A 19854-nucleotide genomic window follows, 5' to 3' on the forward strand; every position below is an offset into this window, starting at 1 on the left:
TATTTATACCCCTTTATTTATTCCACTTTGCTGTGTTACAGCCTGAATTCAAAATGTATTACATACATTTTTTCCTCACCCATCAACACATAATACCTCATAATAAAAAAAGAATTAAAACATGTTTAGACATTTTAGCACGTTTACATAATGCTGCATTTAGACGAGGGACGCAAAAAACATCATGCCAGTTAGCATAGCGGGACAAGAAAGACCAACGGTATGCGCTGCTATGGTGATTTCAGCATAGAAACAACAGCTGGTGCAAATAAACATCCGGTAGAAAACAACACAATGGCCGACTGCAAAAGTTGAAATATTTTAACTGAGGTGGCAAGTCCTGTCTACCGTGGAAGCTGACGGCATCGGGTATGTCTGTATCAGCTTTGCACATCTGGATTTGGTGATTTTCTCCCATTCTTCCTTGCAGATTTTCTCAAGCTCTGCTAAATTAGATGGGGAGTGGCGGAACAGCAACCTTCACGTCTTTCCACATATTTTCAATGGGATTCAAGTCTGGGCTTTGGCTGGGCCACTCAAGGACTTTCACATTCTTGTTCTGAAGCCTTTCCAGCATTGCTTTGGCTGTATGCTTGGGTTCATTGTCCTGTTGGAAAGTAAATCTTCACCCCCAGTCTAAGGTCGTTTGCACTCTGAAGCAGGTTCTCATCAAGGATTTGCCTGTATTTGGCTCCATTCATTGTTCCCTCTTTCCTTACCAGTCTTCCAGTCCCTTCTGCTGAAAAGCATCCCCATGCTGCCACCACCATGCTTCAGGGTAGGGATGGTGTTAGATGGGTGATGAGCTGTGTCTGGTTTTCTCCAGACATGGTGCTTTGCATTCAGGCCAAAGTTCAATTTTTTTCTCACCAGACCACAGAATCATTTTCTTTATGCTCGAAGTCTTTCACATGCCTTTTTCTCAGGAGTGGCTTCCTTCTGGCCTCTCTCATAAAGCCCAGATTGGTGAAGTGCTGTAGAGACTGTTGTCCTTCTGGCAGGTTCTCCCATCTCAGCCAAGGAACTCTAGTTCTGTCTGAGTGGTCCTTGGTCAGGGAGGTGACCAAGAACCCAAGGTCCTTCTTGTCCGGTTGCTCAGTTTGGTCAGACGGCAGCTCAAGACAGAGTCTGGGTAGTTCCATATTTTTTCCATTTCCCCAATGATGAAAGTTTCCAAGACCACTCAACACTCTAGAAATTGTTATAATTGTCACAATTATATATCTACGGACAGCTCTGACAAACTGTCAACTTAGGACATTATATAGGCACGTGTATTTCTCAATCATGTCCAAACAATTGAATTGATCACAGGTGGACTCAAATCAAGTTATAGCAACATCAAGGATGATCAAAGGAAATTGGATGCACCTGAGCTCAATTTGGAGTGTCATAGCAAAGGGGTGCGAATACTTATGTAAATTAGGTATTGCATTTTCAATAAATTTGCTACCATTTCTAAAAACATGTTTTCACATTGTAGATGGGTGAGAAATATTGAATACATTTTTAATTCAGGCTATAACAAAACAAAATGTGAAATAAGTCAATGGGTATGAATACTTTCTGAAGGCACTCATTGCAGTGGCCAGTCTGGCCACCAATCTACCTGACGATAACAGATTGTACTGTCCGATTGCCACAAGTCAGTGTGATTAACTTGCTCCTGTTAGTGGAGGGGAACTGAAGAATGTGTCACTTGTTGGTTGTTCCAGGCTCTGGCACTCTGTGTGCTAGCTGGCAGTGCCTAGAGGTTCCTCGCGGCCCTCCCCCCAGCCTGGCAGTCCAGTTTGTGGGATCGGGTGCCTCCCTTTCGGGCATGGACGTGGAGCTGGTGGGCAACCGTTACCGCATGTCCCTGGTAAAGAAGAGATTTGCAACAGGTAGAGTAACATGTTACTAGGCCTGGCCAATAAGATACAGTATGTGGGGCCTGGAGTTTCACAAGGCAGTATGACATGAACATTTATGAACTTCACACATTTGTCTCCTTGGCAGGGAAGTACATGGCAGGCTGTACCTTGTGAGGAGTAGTAGGAATGCCCAGGTCACCGTTGGGAGTTCCTGGAGTACACATTGCACTTTTAGGCCTCTGGGCCATACCGACCTAGACGCCCAAGAGGGAGAGAAGACAGACCAGGATGGTTTTGACGTTGGGACCACACATCATGCTCACTCTTTTCCCCCCAAACTTGTCGTGTATGGTGTCCTGACCGCTAAGGACCAAACTCATTTTGGGACCTTGACTTTATTATTTTTGTATCTTTCAGCCCTGCGTCGTACACATAATCCTTCTCTCTTTGTACTGAATCCTGTTCTGTTTGCATTGTGTGCCTTTTATCAGCAGTTTGAAAACTGGATGTAAGAAGTTGGTTTTATTGAAGAGAAATTGTTTATGAATAAACATACTACTTGTCAAACAGAATTGCCATGGAATATTTTGGAAGAAAATGCGTGTCTAGACTGAGGGCTCTGTATCGCTAAAGGGTTACAGATTGTGATAGAAAGGTCATTTCCAATTGAGCCGACAGCTGCACCGTTTACCGTGAATGCAGCTAACGCGGAACATTGAAATTTAAAGGCAATCACACTAACGCTTAACTTCCACAATACTCATTTTATAGAGCACTTAATCATTGAGTAGTTAGTTAATTTGCCAGGACACAAATGCTTCTGAAGCTATTGTTTTTCCATTTGACATTTAAGAAATAAAAGCTTGGCCAAACAGATGGTTTAATACCAATTTATTACACATTGACCAGTACAAAATACAGTTGAACTATGCAGTTTGTTACAGACTTGTCTGCCCTCAGGCTAGGTAAAGTGTAGTCAAGAACAGGTTTAAAAATACATAAAAATAAGGGTTCAAAATACAGAAGAACCAGATCTAGTTCAATAAAAAAATTATCCTCAGCCAAGTCAAAACAGATTTACAAGGAACAAAGTACACATAGAAATGACTTTCCAACAAACTTAAAGGCAAAGTACTGTGACAGGCACGGGTTACAAAGAGCCTTCAATAACTCAAGCTCAGGATTCTTATAGCTACTACAAAGTCTGTGGGGGAACAGGGGAAACTCAACCAAAAGTGTTTAGAAAAACGCTCCATGTTGGTTGTAATTTCCAGTTGAGCAGACATATGCACCGTTTACCGTGAATGCAGAAACATCACACTATATTGCTGATCTTCAGAGCAACTGATTAAATCCAGCCCTAAATCAACTATATTTTTTCATAAATAGAAATGGAGATTCTCTCAATATGGGCAAGTGACTGCTGATTTATAGGGCATTTACACCCCAAATATCAACCTTGTTTGTGAAATATTGACCAGATGACAAATTATCAAAAGAAGACAAAACATCTGCCTCAGTCCCAGCCACTAAATAATCAAAGCAAGGAGGACATCCCCTTTAAAAACACAAACAGTACAGTATGGGGAGAGAAATGATTGGGGAAAGACCAAGCGATACCAAAGGCCATTGATGAACAGAATTTTTTTTTTTTACATATTAAGAAATAGTTATATTTTAAAGTTTGTTGGTTTTGCACAAATCAGCCCTCCTACAGTACAATTGTACAGCTATATAATAACATCTTAGAGCAACAGACACAAAAGCTGTTAGCATTTTCATATATCAAGCAATATGAATGAATAAACATGGAGTGGGAGATTCTGAATGAGTCCATTTGAGTAACGGTAAGGGGAGAGCCTGTCTGAACTGAACAGATGCAACTAGAGTTTCCTTTTAAGGGTTTTGGCTTCGGAGGTCCAACGCACTTTCACGTTTTGTTAAATACATACTATCTTACATCCCTTAAGAAATTTGTCTTGGCCCAGTTTGGGCAAGACATACAGCTCCACAAAATGGATGCCAGACACCTCCAGTTAACCCAGAAGGTAGATCATATATATGTACAATCTGGTGGTTTCCTGAACACATTCCACCACTCTCCTTTCAGTCTTTAAAACATATCTAAAATGTCTCAACATAAGAGGCAACTGGCTTGTCCTAGACACTGGGGCGTGACATCTAGAAACACCCTGAAGTTCTACAGTCATGGATCAATGAGACTTGCCTTGTGTGCATCCTGAAATTGAGTTTCTGCCAAATGGCATCAAAGAATCGTTATCATATGGATGAAAAGTGATATATATATATACACGGAGAAGGTTACTTGAGTAAGAAGGAGTTGGTAGAATTAACAGTAAGTGGCTCTCTTTTATAGTTGCCTCATAAGAACAGAACAGAGCATAGAAAAGGATGAGGTAACTAATCATCTCATATGGCCAGGGTGTTAAGAGGTCCCTGCCTTCCAATCAACTGAGACTAGGGGTCTACTGACATACCCAAGTGTGGCCGCGCTGGTGGGAGAGGGACAAGTCCTTTGCGTCAGTGGGTTGCATCAATGTGGGTTGAGCTGCCAGTAGCAACAGAGGCAACATGTATACTCCTACAGGTTTAAAGGTGCTTTAGAATGTCTGAGGTTCTGAAACAATACATTCATACTGCGGTAGAGGCACAGCTGAGGGAGGAGATAGACATCTGTAGTAGTGGCGGTTAAAGAGTTATCATCTAAGGCACTGGAATTACACAGCTAATAAAGGATAAGATACACACACCACTCATTCAAAGTTACATGTATCCAACATCGGTACTGCACAAAGTCATCCTGAATCACAGTTGCAAAACAGGAACAAGTGAACGGAGAGAAATTAGAACTGTATACCCCTGTCAAGCCAAACCAGCCCCCCTTGGTGAGCATACATTGTTTTCCCTGGGATAAAGATCCCCTCCCCTTTAACTACACTAACTAGGAGGTGTGATAGGGTAGGGGCTGAGCCTAGTACTCTTCTCTATATACACTGAACACACTGGATGTGTAGCGGGCTGGGCTAGCCAATCCCAGTGTGCTGACAGGACCAGAAGGGCCCAGGGTGGCAGCAGGGCTCCTGGAGTAGTGGGCTATGGCCCTCACATCATCCGGTCTCAGATTTCCTGCAGCGAGTGGTTGATTTCGATCCTCTCTCTTTTCACGGCCGGCTCGTTGGGCCCTCGGCCCTCATCACTGCCTATGTCACTCATGTCATCTGAGAAGGACGGGTCTAAGATGGGAAAAACAGCAGTTAACAAGAGCTAGGTAAAGTCTAGGTTAATACCACATTGAGACTGATAGGGAAAACGAGTCAACACTAGGAACCAGCAGAAGTAGACCCACCTTTGTCCATGAGCATCATCGAGTTAAGGTCACTGAACTGTGTTTCAGAAGAGAGGGAAAATGTGATTAGTAATGGACTAATACAGATTTACATGCTGTCAACAAACAGGCCATTTTACTCATAATCCAAAACATTGACCTGGTGTGCAATGAAATATGAATAATTATTTCAGTGAATTTTGCAGGAGTTCCACAGAATCGCTCAAGGTAACAGGTACATAAAAAGCTCTCCCACTCACCTCTCCCATGACAGCGATGGGCGTCTCTCCGGTTGCCTGGGCGACGCGGTGCTCCACCAGGTAGAACATGTACTCATCGTAGAGCAGTCTGATGAGGTGGAAGGAGCCGAAACTAGCAGCACTACGCAGGGTTAGGTCCCTGATTACCATGGAGCTGTGGGGAGGGAGTGGGGGAGAGAAAGAGGGTCATCAGAGAGATTCCATTAACACAGCCCCACTGAGCTTGAATGTGCCCCTGCCACACAAAGCTAACCACCACATTCATCAGCCTGCAAATACTACCACACCTTAGTGAAAAGCAGCTACATTTTACATTTATACTACATATATAGTTGCGAACAAAGATATATTGGCACACTTTCACTTTTCTTAAATAATTTGCCATTTCTAAAAGTTAAACCTTGTTATTGGGATTGTCAACATTGCAGAACCAATTTCATTTTTTGTAAACTTAAGTTGGCATGTACAAAATGATTGGCACGGAGCTAGTACTTGGTTTCACAGTCTTTGGCCAAGATGACTGTAGACAAACTCTCTGTGTATCTTTGAGCTTGCTGCTCCTGTCTACTGCCAATTTTGCCCACTTGTCAGCATTCAAAGAGAATAACACCCTCCCTACAATCAAACATTGGGAGGCTATATGCTGTGGGGTTGCTTTGCTGCCTCTGGTACTGACGGCCTTGAACGTGTGCAAGACATCATGAAATCAGCCAATTATCAAGGTGTTTTGGAGTGCAATGTTCAACCCTGTGTCTAAAAACTGTCTCTGTTGAAGGTTGTGAGTCTTCCAACAGTACAACAACCCTAAACACACCATGGAATGGTTCAAGAAGACTGGACTGTTCTGGAGTGGCCAGCTAAAGCCTTGTTCACACTGCAGGCCTTAATGATACCATCAATTTTGTTTTTAAATCCGTTTTGGACTACTGACTGTCCAAACGGTGAAGTTATAAGTGACCAAATCAGATGTGTGTGTTCAGACAGCAGTCATTTGCTGACAAGGCTACGCTAGTTGTCATAGTAACGATGGATGTGCAGTCGTGTAGGCTAGTGGTTCCTATCACTCAGAAGTTATGCAGCAAGCTAAGGTGACAACAATGCCTTCCATGGAAGTTTCCCCAGTTACTGTGAATGTTCAAAATCATAGGGTAAGAACAATTCTTGGCTAGGCGCAGCAGTCAACAAGCTAGCTAGGTAGCGGTTCAGCTTTCCAGCACATTCACTAATTTGTTTGTAAACAATTAACAGGCAAGTTAGCTACCACATGTTCTTGTCAAACTGTCAGAGTAGCAAGCAACAAGATATGCCGAATAAGTCTAAAAACCACTTGAGGGGGGGGCTTGAGTGGCGCAGAGGTCTAAGGCTTTACTAGAGACCCGGGTTCATTCCCGGGGTATGCCCAGAGCGCGGTCAGATTTTGGCCAGAAATCAGATTTGTATCCGATTTCCAATTTTATTGGTACATACACATATTTAGCAGATGTTATTGCGGGTGTAGCGAAACGCTTGTGTTCCTAGCTCTAACACCGCAGTAGTATCTAACAATTAACAACAATACACACAAATCTAAAAGTAAAAGAATGGAATAAAAAAATATCAATATTAGGACGAGCAATGTCGGAGTGGCATTAACTAAAATACAGTAGAATAGAATACAGTATATACATATGAAATGAGTAAAGCAGTGTGTAAACATTAAAGTGACTAGCTTTCCATTATTAAAGTGAACAGTGATTCAATGTCTACGTACAGTGCATTTGGAAATTATTCAGACTCATTGAGTTTTTCCACATTTTGTTACGTTACAGCCTTAATCTAAAATGGATAAAATATGTTTTTTTGCTCATCAAACCTTACACACAATACCCCATAATGACAAAGCAAACACGTTTATTTTATATTAGCACATTTATAAAAATACAGAAACTGAAGTATCACACATTTACTATTTAGACCCTTTACTCAGTACTTTGTTGAAGCACCTTTGGCAGCGATTACAGCCTTGAGTCTTCTTGGGTATGACGCTACAAGCTTGGCACATCTGTATTTGGGGAGTTTCTCCCATTCTTCTCTGCAGATCTTCTCAAGCTCTGTCAATTTGGATGGGGAGCGTCGCTGCACAGATATCTTCAGGTTCAATCAGGTTTAAGTCTGGGCTCTGGCTGGGCCAATCAAGGACATTCAGAGACTTGTCCGGAAGCCACTCCTGCATTGTCTTGGCTGTGTGCTTATGGTCGTTGTCCTGTTGGAAGGTGAACCGTCGCCCCCAGTCTGAGGTCCTGAGCTGAGGTCCAATCAGAACCCCTTTCTCCCGTAGAGGGGGGGGGGGGGGGGGGGGGGGGATAAAACTAGTAGGGATTGACATTCACGTCCTGTTGTAAATCAAGGGAGAAGATCCAGGCCTGTTCTCTCAAAATTCACCAAAGAAATGTTCTTTGTCTCAACATAGCAGTCTCAGCGGGAAAAAGGTAACATGTTCAAAAGTGAATACTGGAACAATATTTCGAACTAGGAACGTAAGGCATGGTAAGAGGCGAAATGTTATAAAGGAAATACTGTAACTTGGAAAGTACACACACTATATAGCTGAAGTTACCATACTATGGGTTGTGCATGTAATCTGAAATTATAGTGTTTTTGTTGAGGGGGGTGTGATTTGAGAAGTTAAGAGAAATATTCTCCATAACTTCACACAGTGAGTAATCACCGCCCCAAAGTGAGGTCAGTGGCTCAGTACCTTTCGAGCAAAAGGTATAAATGGGTTAAGAAAAACCCCCACATTGGACCAGAAAAAGCGTGAAGCCGCAGCTACACGTTTAAAATGATTTGAAGTTTGAATCTCAACCAGAGTTGGAGACGAAAAAAATAAAAAAATAAAAATAAAAATCACCTCCGGGACAATCACTGGTACGGCTGATTAGCTGTCCTAAGTAAGGTATCTTTAAAAGGGAATTTATTTCCTGTTGCTCTGCTCAAAGCATCGTATTACGCTACTCACATCCCCCCGCTGGGGAACCATCGATACAGCTGGCTAGCCTATCTTCAAGAGCGAATGGAAGGAAAATCAACTCTGTAGTTCTGTTCAGGACTACATGACAAGTCACAGGATACCGGGCAACTACGAAGAAGGACAACAGTAGAAGACTTGTTGGAACCATTTTTGACAATCAGAGCCTTACAAGCGTGCCGCAAAAAGGCCCAACCCCCTTTCAAGACTGGCCAGTTCACCGAGAGATCCCAGGCATTTCACGTAAATACATTCATGATTTCATGCTCAAAGCGGGCGGTGGTTCGTGTGTAAAATATATGGTTATTGTACGTGAGAGTAGTTTCTGAATGTGGCAATGTTAAGTGTCTATGTCCCTCTCTTCTTTAACAAGCATCCATGTGGTGGTCATTCCGCTAGGGACCTGTATTCAGCGTATTACGTCTCCAGTCAATAACCAGTGCAGAGTGTGTGTTTATCCTATGTTCCCATTTAATTAGCTTGTAAATAAATAATTAAACCAATTTGTGTAGTACTGAATATAAGTAAGGCTCTGGTTTTTGCAGATGCAAGGATTTTACAACTGTTTAGAATGGTGATCTGATACAAGGTTATGATGAATAAGTTGACTGTTTATAGATGTGATAGGTAAAGACCTTTTAGAGTTTAAATAGTTACCAACTCCCGAATTAAAGAACCGCTCTCGTGGTGCCCAAGATCCTAATGAGTTAATTGTTACATGAATAATTAAAACAAATCTGGTAACAATTGAACATTGTTATTTATCTAATTAACTGTCTTCAGATTAATGTTAAAGTCAAGTCACGTCAACAGCAGGATGCTGACACCACCATGCGTCACTGTAGGGATGGTGCCAGGTTTCCTCCGGACGTGATGCTTTGCATTCAGGCCAAAGAGTTCAATCAGACCCGAGAATCTTGTTTCTCATGGTCTGAGAGTCTTTAGGTGTCCTTTGGCAAACTCCAAGCGGGCTTTCATGTGCCTTTTACTGAGGAGTGGCTTCTGTAGGGCCACTAACGTAAAGGCCTGATTGGTGGAGTGCTGCAGAGATGGTTGACCTTCTGGAAAGTTCTCCCATGTATAAAGGAATTCTAGAGCTATGTCAGAGTGACCATCAGGCTCTTTGTCACCTCCCTGACCAAGGCCCTTCTCCCCCGATTTCCACTGTTCTGGGGACCTTCAATGCTACAGACATGTTTTGGTACCCTTCCCCAGATCTGTGCATCATTCTGTGCATCAGATCTGTGCAACATCATTCAGATGTTCATCGGCAAACTTCAGACGGGCATGTGTGCTTTCTTGAGCAGGAGGACCTTGCGGGCGCTGCATGATTTCAGTCCTTCATGGCGTAGTGTGTTACCAATTGTTTTTTTGGTGAGTATGGTCCCAGCTGCCTTGAGATCATTGACAAGATCCTCCCGTGTAGTTCTGGGCTGATTCCTCACCGGTCTCATGATCATTGCAACCCCACGAGGTGAGATCTTGCATGGAGCCGAGGGAGATTGACAGTTCTTTTGGGTTTCTTCCAATTGCGAATAATCGCACCAACTGTTGTCACCTTCTCACCAAGCTGCTTGCCGATGGTCTTGTAGCCCATTCGAGCCTTGTGTAGGTCTACAATCTTGTCCCTGACATCCTTGGAGAGCTCTTTGGTCTTGGCCATGGTGGAGAGTTTGGAATCTGATTGATTGCTTCTGTGGACAGGTGTCTTTTATACAGGTAACAAACTGAGATTAGGAGCACTCCCTTTAAGAGTGTGCTCCTAATCTCAGTTTGTTACCTGTATAAAAGACACCTGGGAGCCAGAAATCTTTCTGATTAACATTTTTGACATGCGTTTTTCTGGATTTTTTTGTTGTTAATCTGTCTCTCACTGTTGAAATAAACCTACCATTAAAATTATAGACTGATCATTTATTTGTCAGTGGGCAAACGTACAAAATCAGCAGGGGATCAAATACTTTTTTCCCCTCACTGTATGTAAATAAGATGTTTTTTTGTTTTTTTTAATAAATGTGCAAAAAATTTCGAAGAACCTGCTTTCGCTTTGTCATTATGGGGTATTGTGTGTAGATTGATGAGGGGGAAAAAAATCTTTAACCCATTTTAGAATAAGGCTGTAAAAAAAGTCACGGGGTCTGAATATTTTCAGAATGCACTGTTTATAGATTGGGTCCATACCTGTAGAAGGACCACTTGAGCAGGAACTGTCGTGCGGCCCTGGGAAAGCTGGGGCTACCTTCGTGGGGCTTAAGGACCTGGTTGACCACGTTGTCAAGCCAGGCGGCCCACTGGTCCAGAGAGCTCTGCTGCTGCAGGGTCACCTTGAAGTCCTGCTCCAGCCGCTGGACCACGCTCTCGTCACACTGGCACACCCACGACGCCTGCTCCTGTTTACCAACACACAAAACACATCATACAAATAATATGTACAAACACATACGAATAGACATACAGTCAGAAGTCAGAACTATCAACAGGTGTTGATAGGTAGGAGCGTACCTGTACGTTGGCGAAGTCGACACGATTGAGGTCGCTGAGCATCTGGTTAATCTGAGAGGTGTTCTGCAGCACGGCACGGGCTGCCTGGGCCAGGTGGTTCAGAGAGGTGTACCGACGCAGGGTCTGGGCAAATGCACTCACCACCGCTACCTAGAAAAACACACAGGGGAGAGATGATTGACTTCACCAGGGAATGTCTCTCAGTGTACCGTTACTACTGTATCTGGGAGTATCCAGGGACACTATCAGGATGTTGGAGCATTTTCTGTACCTTGGTTCGGACAATCTCATTGGGAAAGTCGCTCATAGCTGTGGTCAGCCAGCCCTCCAGACTCTTGGCAAAGTTGCGGATGGCCTGAGTGAGAGTGCCTGTAATACAAAACCTGGATAAATATAAATGACTGGGGAGGAGGAGTATGTGTTTGACTTGGAGTAGCAATGCAGTGTAGTGATAGTGTTGAAGGTATTCAGGTGAACGTACTGGGGACAGGGCGCAGCACGTCAGGGATGAGGATCTCCACCAAGGCCTGGTACAAAATGTGGTCACAGCTCCTCATCCACAGCTTGACAGGCTCATACTTGCACAGAGAAATCAGCTTCTGCCTGGGGATCACCCCCTCCATGTCCTCATCACTGCAGACACACATAGCATACAATCACTAACAGCACAGTTTTAAAATCACAGAAAACATGCATTTAATGCCTGCATGTTTTTCCTAATTCAAATAGAGTACTTCAGTAATCTGACCTGTTGGGGATGGTGGTGGTTCCGTCACTAGATGGCGCTGTTGAAAACCAGAAGGTCTGCCACAGTTTCTCAATGAAGTGGAACTGGAGGTTCATCACCACATCCAGAGTAGCCTAGAGGAGGAGAGGAGTGGAGGATGGGGAATGACAAAAAAACACACCGCGCAGAGCCATGGCAACCAGACACAACAAAGTTTCTCTGCAGCAGCCTCCCAACTGAACCCTCAGTTTGAGTCCGAGGCCAAGCTTAACGCTGCCTTCCTTCCAACCCATTGATCCCAAACCACAACGAGGACCATATTTGAAAGTGACATTTACTCCGAATTAACCTCTAATATGAATTTAATGTTTGTTTTTTAATAACATGGATTATAGGGCAAGGACGATACCAGTATAGCGGTATCATGGCAAGGAAACAAAACATGATGGGGATTTAACTTCTTTAGGAAAACAGCCCTAACTTGGGAAACAACAATTATCTTGTCATCCAGAGTCACATTTATTTTACAAGCTAAAACAAACAATATTTTGCATACAGCAGGTTTTTAAAAGAACCAAAGAGTTGTCTGCTTCAAGTTCTCATTTTTACCATGGAAGAAATATGACGATACTAGTATCAACCTGGCCCTAATGATTATAGTGTGTGCTATAAGAATTTACCTCCCTGCGACATTGGCAGGCTCAACTCCCCACCCACACCTGACTTCCTCATTCCTGTTTGAACTCTCACTTAGAGCTATGAGCATGTGCTACACACTAATCAACACTCCACTGTAACAGATCCATGACAGATTTATTATACTTAAGATTTACTAACTCACTATACAAATTTCCAGTAACTTCATGGGCTAAAAGGAGACTTCAGTGAGAATTTGTAAAAAAGTATTTTAAATAACATTACACAACAAAGAGACCAAAAAAGGCCACAGAAAGCCTACGGTAGGTTTTACTAGCAGATAATAATAATACAGACAGCAGTGAGCGTTCTGTATGTTTTGTCTATCAGTGCTCTGTGGTAGTGTCTCTCTTCACTATGATTCACACCATGCCCAGAGATTCTCCTTTGGCAGGACATGCTCCCTGTCTCCAGTTACAGCCCAGCACAGTATAGGCTTTCCTTCATCACATGATATGTTTTTGCTTCCAAGAATCACCATGGCAACCGTGTTTACCGTTGCCCCAGCAACAGCTTAAACACTGAACTCCAAAACAAAAAGGAGAATTCCCCTGCCCCTACAAACAAGTGTTTTACCTCCCCAGTTTTACCACACAGGAAAAACAGCGTGCTGGAGAAAGACAGAGACAAGAGCGAGAGAGAGAGGAGCAGGCTGGGACTGAGGTTCCTTAACGTTGCCCCAACACACATTTACTTCATAATGTGGTTCCAGGCTGAAGTTTTTATTACTAATTGTATCATTCGACTCAGATTCAACAGCAGGCTTTATTGGCATGGCTGATAACAGGATATTTGTCTCTTATCAAAAATCAACTTTGACAATAAATGCAAGTATGGAAAGCCAAAGCCAATGAAGATGGATGTGGAGGTAATTCATGCATTGCTTGCTTTAACAAAATGTTTGAATACAAAATCTACAGCTTTGTTTCCACTGAATGCAGGGTGAGGAATACGTTCTTCCTGAAACTACACCTTGATTTGTCCTTTGTACACTTGTACCTTTATTTGCTTTGTAAATTTCAATTACCATTAATAATCCTCCTAGTATAAAGTTAACAGATCGTTGTTTGCTCACAAAGAGAAAAGCGCATAAACATTAACAACGCACACACATAGCGCTGTGAGAGTGACAGAAATGCACCGGGCAGATAAAGGCAGGAGCCCATGTGCGGATCCACAGACAAGGCAACACAAAGGCCCAGGGGGAGGCGAGCACAAAGACACCAAGATGTCCACCCAGCGCGCTGAAAGGTTAATTGGCATGTCTTAAAGGCTTCGCTGAGATGAAAGGAGGCTGGAACAAAAGGAGTGTGGTGTGGCTGGACAGGGGGAGGCCATGGATAATATCATAAACCCACGGCTTCAGCGCTTTAATTAAGCTCTTCAGGGCCCTCTCCCTTTCTGTACCGTCTCTCTGTAGCTTGAAAAGTCCCCAAAATATTTACATTAAACATTTCACTCACTCATCACTGTATCCCATCCAGGGAGGTGGTATTCTCATCAGCAACATTCAACAGTAACTAAGGAGGTTATAGCACCAGCTCTGAAATGTACATTTCCCTCATACATCAACTAGGACAGGACCAATGTTTGCTCTAATTCTTTTCAGCATTGAGCAAATTACAGGTCGTGAGCAGAAACACATTTTTTGCGAGCATTCTGTGTAACTTCCGGCACGCATTAACTGTGAACACAGAGGCTGTACACACAAAGTTATAGTTTCAGAAAGTGGCTAACAGGCTATAGTGGTTATTTAAGCATAATGTAGGCATATAAACAAAAACAATGGAGCAAATGCCATAATATTTCCACATGGATTCAGAAAGTATTCATACCCCTTGACTTTTTCCACATTTTGTTGTGTTACAGCCTGAATTTAAAATTGATTAAATTGGGATCGTGTCACTGGACTACACACACAAACAATACCCCATAATGTCAAAGTGGAATTGGTTTTAGACATTTTTACAAATGAAGTAAAAACATCTAGATTTTTGAATGACTACCTCGTCTCTGTACCCCACACATGGAATTATTTGTAAGGTTCTGTAACTAGGTCACTCAGGAACATTCAATTACGTCTTGGTAAGCAACTCCAGTGTATATTTGGTCTTATGTTATTTCATTTTAAATGTTTTATTGCAACAATAATACACATCAATACAGGGACATTCCTGTGAATACAATGAAATCGAACACCAGACGTGTGGGGGGAAAGAATTGTGCTTGAATATCCTTTTCCCGAAAAATAACATTTGCTGGTGAAACAGACAATTTCACAGGTCATTTGAGGGTCAAAATCTCATTTCATTAGGAATTGAAATCCAACAAGTTTATTAAAAATGACTGTTAGGGATATGATACCACAGTGGTAGGATCAGACAGACAATTTCAACCATTTAATTCTAAAAGCACCCACCAACGACTCAAAATCAATAGTCTCAATGATCATAGTCTTTCACTAATTGTGATTTAAGAATATAATGTGTTTTATTCCTCCAAACAAATCTAAATAACAGAATTTACTTTTTTATGTTACTAGAAGAAAGAAAAAGGGACCGTCTTGGGTAAATTATTCTAGATAAACCATCAGTCTTGGTGTCCTGTGTGAATTTATGTATGCTCCCTCTAATTCGCTTTCGCGCTTCTCTCGGACGACCGGAGCCCTAGGACCATGCCTCAGGACTACCTGGCCTGATGACTCCTTGCTGTCCCCAGTCCACCTGGTCGTGCTGCTGTTTCAACTTCACTCTCTAACTCTGAATGTTCGGCTATGAAAAGCCAACTGACATTTACTCCTGAGGTGCTGACCTGTTGCACCCTATACAACCACTGATTATTATTATTATGACCCTACTGGTCATCTATGAACGTTTAAACATCTTGGCCATGTACTGTTATAATCTCCACTCATCACATCCAGAAGAGGACTGGCCACCCCTCAGAGTCTGGTTCCTCTAGGTTTCTTCGTAGGTTCCTGCCTTTCTAGGGAGTTTTTCCTAGCCATCGTGCTTCTACATCTGCATTGCTTGCTGTTTGTGGTTTTAGGCTGGGTTTCTATATAGCACTTTGTGACATCGGCTGATTTAAAAAGTGCTTTAAAAATAAATTTGATTGATTACAACCCATAATTGAGATATCATATTGCAGCCACTGACTTAATGAAACTCATGGAATTAATCCTATTATCGATGTTTAAAGATTCTCTATTTGAAATGTTTTTAGTGATAACAATTCCTAAATATTGAACTTCCTTTTTAACAGGTATGTTGACGGAGTCACAGCAATGAATTGGCATGAGATCACATTTGTTAAGGTTGAGAGTCAACCCAGAGGCCAGAGAACATTTCTTGATACTGTCAATAGCCAAGGGAATAGCCGCTCTCTATCCTTTAGAAAAAGGGCAGTATCACCTGCAAATTGACTGATATTTATACATCTTTACCAAAAATACAGATCCCTTTAAAATCCTCAGATTTGTTAAGAAATACGGCTTGTAAATCTGTGGCTAAAATAAATAAAAGAGGGGAGATTAGACAACCCTGTCTAATTCCTCCAGCAATAGAGAAACGAGGGGATGTGCCATTACTCATAGCCACCAAATTGCTCCAAATCCCACCAACATCAGCCGCCTCAGAGCACAACTGGTCCTTGTTTGGGAACACACACACCAAAGCACGCAACAGGTTGACCAATAGAAGGGTTGAAAAATTTTGAAAAAATGGAAAAATTGTCAGGCTCAAGAAGCCTCATCAACAAGGTTGGAAAGTGACAGTGAAGATGAGGCCTTAGAGTTTGATGTTCAAAAAGGTGAACATTGAGGAGGTCCAGGGAGAAGACATGGAAGCCTGAGAGGAAGACAACCAAAGCTTTAGTTTCTAGACTATCATTTTACAGATGTATGATGAAAACGTTTTTGGGAGATGCAATGGATCATTGGGGATCATTCAATATTCCCTTTTGTTGTTCAGTGAAATCATCCCATGTGAGTCAACTCATTTACTTAAAATTCAATTCGTAACTAAAAAAAAAGTTTATTTATATTGGGAGGATTTAATAATTTGCAATTAGGTTTTTGTCTCCATATGATATGGTAAATATATCCAATGCAAAAAACATTACATTTAAAATGGTATTCATATTAATTTGCATACATTTACATTAATTCCCATGGAAAGTTTCCACCTCTGAATTTCCAAATGTGCAGCCCTAGTAACAACCATAAAAAGGGAAATAAATGGATAGATTGTGTAATAACACATATTATATTAATAGTTTAGATCTTCAATTGAACTCAAACTTAAAATACATTTCTGAAAGCTAATCAAGCCATATGACAAATAAATGGAGATTTATTTACATAATATCGATCTTGAAACAAAGACTAAAAAGTAATATCTTAGTAAGCCATCAAATGTTAAACAAAAACCACTGTGGCTTACGTTGGTTAATATCCAAAACTCGCCACTACGGACAATATGGCCCTATGCAATATCACCTATATGCAGTTCAGATAAATGATTGCATGAATAAAAACTCACAAGTTGAAACGGTATATAGCTTCATTAGCCTACTACTGTATAAACAGGCCAACTTAAAGCATAAATCAGTCAGTCAGTCATGTAGCTCCACCCTGCGGCTGTCAATGACAGCAAACCCCCCGCGAAATAAGGCTTTTTCCCCCCCCTGCGCCTTGCCTCATCGACTTGTGGCCACAGCGTCGCACAGGCATCCCTGTCGCGCTTGCTCAAATCTTCTGCAAAGTGAATGCCTTCCTCCCTGCAGATCGGCGTAAGTTTGGAAGCTCTCCACACCTTGTCTCTCATGTTCCTAAATGCAAACATCATGATGACCCGTCTGTCTGTTCTTCTCCTTCCTCTTGTCTCCGAGACGGTGTACAATATCTACCGCAATGTTCAGGGTAGCAGGGGGCTATGGAACAACCTTTCCAATAATGTCAATCACAGTCCCTCTGATATTCTCACCATCAGTTTCAGGTAGGCTGTTCAGTCTCAGCCCCCATTGACTCTTGTATCGGTCCAGTTCCTTGGTTCTCTTTTGCACAGCTCCTTGGTTCTCTTTTGTCAGGGCATCAATTTTATTTTTCAACAGTTTCACATCAGTGGTAATATCCTAAATGCCTGCTGCATTAAACTCTGTAGTTTTGGGAACGTTTGCAATCGAGAGGGTATTTTTATGAATCCTCTCCTCAAAGCCATTCAGCCAAATAGCTTGTTCATCAAATTTCTTGTTTAAACCCTGGATTGCCTCGAAGATGGCTTCATTTGTGATAGGCTGGGGTGGTTGAGTCTGCCTGGTGTCACTTTCTCGTAGTGTCTTCAGGTTGGGGAGGTTCAAAGGGGTCATTTGGACATCTGTACCGAAGATTAATTCCGCCGACCACGGTACCGTTACTTCTGGGGGAGTGTCTAAATCTTCCATATAGTTGACAGTATCTACCTCGGTTACAACAGCTCCCTTTACCTTTTTGCTAGCTTCCATCTCAGCTAATGTTACTAGCTAGATAAGCTTGGCTGAACTTGCTTGAAGTATAACAAAGTGGAAAAGTGATGTTCGGTAAACTATCAAACTAATACAAAAAAAGACAGCAAAAAATGTTATTTTAAATGTGTTTGTCAAACTCAAAATAGGGCTTGAGTTCAATTTAAAGTTCAGGAGCTCAGTTTAATATGTGACCACTCACTCCACCATCTTGTCCCCCACCCCCGTGTATTAGGTTATTGTCCTGCTGAAATGTGAATTTGTCTCCCAGTGTCTGTAGGAAAGCAGACAACCAGGTTTTCCTCTAGAATTTTGCCTGTGCTTAGCTCTATTCCGTTGTAAAAAAATAAATAAATCCTAAACACCCTAGTCCTTGCCAATGACAAGCATACCCATAACATGATGCAGCCACCACCATGCTTGAAAATATAAAGAGTGGTACTCAGTGATATGTTGGATTTGCCCCAAATATTACACTTTGTATTCAGGACATAATGTTTCTTCTCTGCGACATTTTTTACAGTTTTACTTTAGTTCCTTATTGCAAACAGGATGCATGTTTTGGAATATTTGTATTCTGTACAAGCTTTTTTCTTTACACTCACATTTAGATTATTATTGTGGCGTAACTACAATGTTGTTGATCCATCCTCAGTTCTGTCCTATCACAGCCATTAAATTCTGTTTTAAAGTCACCATTGGCCTCATGGTGAAATCCCTGAGCTGTTTCCTTCCTTTCCGGCAACTGAGTTAGGAAGGACGCTTGTATCTTTGTAGTGACTGGATGTATTGATACACCATACAAAGTGTAATTAATAACTTCACCATGCTCAAAGGGATATTCCATGTCTGCTTTTCTATTTGTCATCTACCAATAGGTGCCCTTCTTTGCGAGGCATTGGAAAACCTCTCCGGGCCTTTGTGGATGAATCTGTTTGAAATTCACTGCTCGACATTATAGATCATTGTATGCATGTGTGGGGGTACAGAGATCAGCTAGTCATGTTAAACACTATTATTGCACACAGAGTGAGTCCATGCAATTTGTGACATGTTTAGGACATTTTTACTCCTGAACTTACTTAGCCTTGCCATAACAAAAGGGGTTGAATACTTATTGACCAAAGACATTTCAGATTTAAATTTTTAATGACATTTGTAAACATTTATAAAAACATAATTCCACTTTGGCATTATGGGGTATTGTGCGTAGGCCAGTGACACAATCTCAATTTAATCTATTTTAAATTCAGGCAAAAATAACAAAATGTGGAAAAAGTCAAGGGGTGTGAATACTTTCTGAAGGCACTGTATGTTCAAGTTATGTGCTCTTGTAGGAAGCAAAAACTCCCCCATTCCTGACCAAAATTTGCTATAACTGGGCTAGTAACAAAGAATATCAACACGCTGCTCTGTGATCTCAAATGCGCATTATGGCTACACTCCGACCAGGGGTGATGGAAAAAAACACTTGTACCCGTAAGAGAGAACAAAGCTGGTCCTCAGCCTACAACAAAATCACAAACTCAGTCATGACGTTAAATATATTTCAATGCAACAAACCAAATTTATGTTGATTCAAGCCCAATTTCCACAGCAAATCAGTAAAGCTAGTGTACATTTTAGTGAAGTTCAATCTATTGTGCGTCTGCATGGGCTGGCAATTCTTCTGCGCTGGACTGCTCCAGGAGCTGCGCAGCTTAGAAAGAACATTGGACAGGACCACTGTTGAGGGCTGCAGCCTCCCTCTCTGGCAGCGCCTGTTGCACTAGACCAGACCACACCAGTTCAGAGATTGCAGCTAGTTGGCGCTGTGGTGTACGTACCTCACAGTGGTCCCTGTACAGGTTCTGCAACTTCTTCACGTCGTTCATGTTGATGCGTTCAGGGAGGGGCTGGGTGCCCAGGTCAGGGATGGGGAACGGGGGCAGGACATGGGACATATCTGCAGACACAATGAC

At 42.1% G+C, this 19854-nt stretch overlaps 2 protein-coding genes across 6 annotated transcripts in view; one reads left to right on the top strand and one right to left on the bottom strand.

Annotated features, from left to right (window-relative positions):
- The window catches only part of LOC106613838 (F-BAR domain only protein 1), a 41252-nt gene extending 38827 nt beyond the window's left edge, over positions 1-2425 (top strand). For all 3 annotated transcript variants that reach the window (XM_082956825.1, XM_082956827.1, XM_082956826.1), the window contains exons 26-27: positions 1716-1883; positions 1999-2425. In XM_082956825.1, the coding sequence (XP_082812951.1) occupies positions 1716-1883; positions 1999-2027 (197 nt within the window). In that variant the 3' untranslated portion in view covers positions 2028-2425. The remainder of the gene's footprint in view (positions 1-1715; positions 1884-1998) is intronic.
- A 302-nt stretch (positions 2426-2727) lies between these two features.
- LOC106613840 (DNA-binding protein RFX2) overlaps positions 2728-19854 on the bottom strand; it is a 72215-nt gene continuing 55088 nt past the window's right edge. For all 3 annotated transcript variants that reach the window (XM_082956829.1, XM_014216501.2, XM_014216502.3), the window contains 9 exons: positions 19720-19838; positions 11717-11829; positions 11450-11601; positions 11240-11337; positions 10969-11118; positions 10648-10856; positions 5460-5613; positions 5221-5257; positions 2728-5107 (listed from right to left, as the gene is read on the bottom strand). In XM_082956829.1, coding sequence (XP_082812955.1) covers positions 4992-5107; positions 5221-5257; positions 5460-5613; positions 10648-10856; positions 10969-11118; positions 11240-11337; positions 11450-11601; positions 11717-11829; positions 19720-19838 — 1148 coding nt within the window. In that variant the 3' untranslated portion in view covers positions 2728-4991. The remainder of the gene's footprint in view (positions 5108-5220; positions 5258-5459; positions 5614-10647; positions 10857-10968; positions 11119-11239; positions 11338-11449; positions 11602-11716; positions 11830-19719; positions 19839-19854) is intronic.

This window comes from Salmo salar, chromosome 10 (assembly GCF_965601325.2).
Source record: "Salmo salar chromosome 10, fSalSal1, whole genome shotgun sequence".
In the NCBI taxonomy this organism is placed as follows: Eukaryota; Metazoa; Chordata; class Actinopteri; order Salmoniformes; family Salmonidae; genus Salmo; species Salmo salar.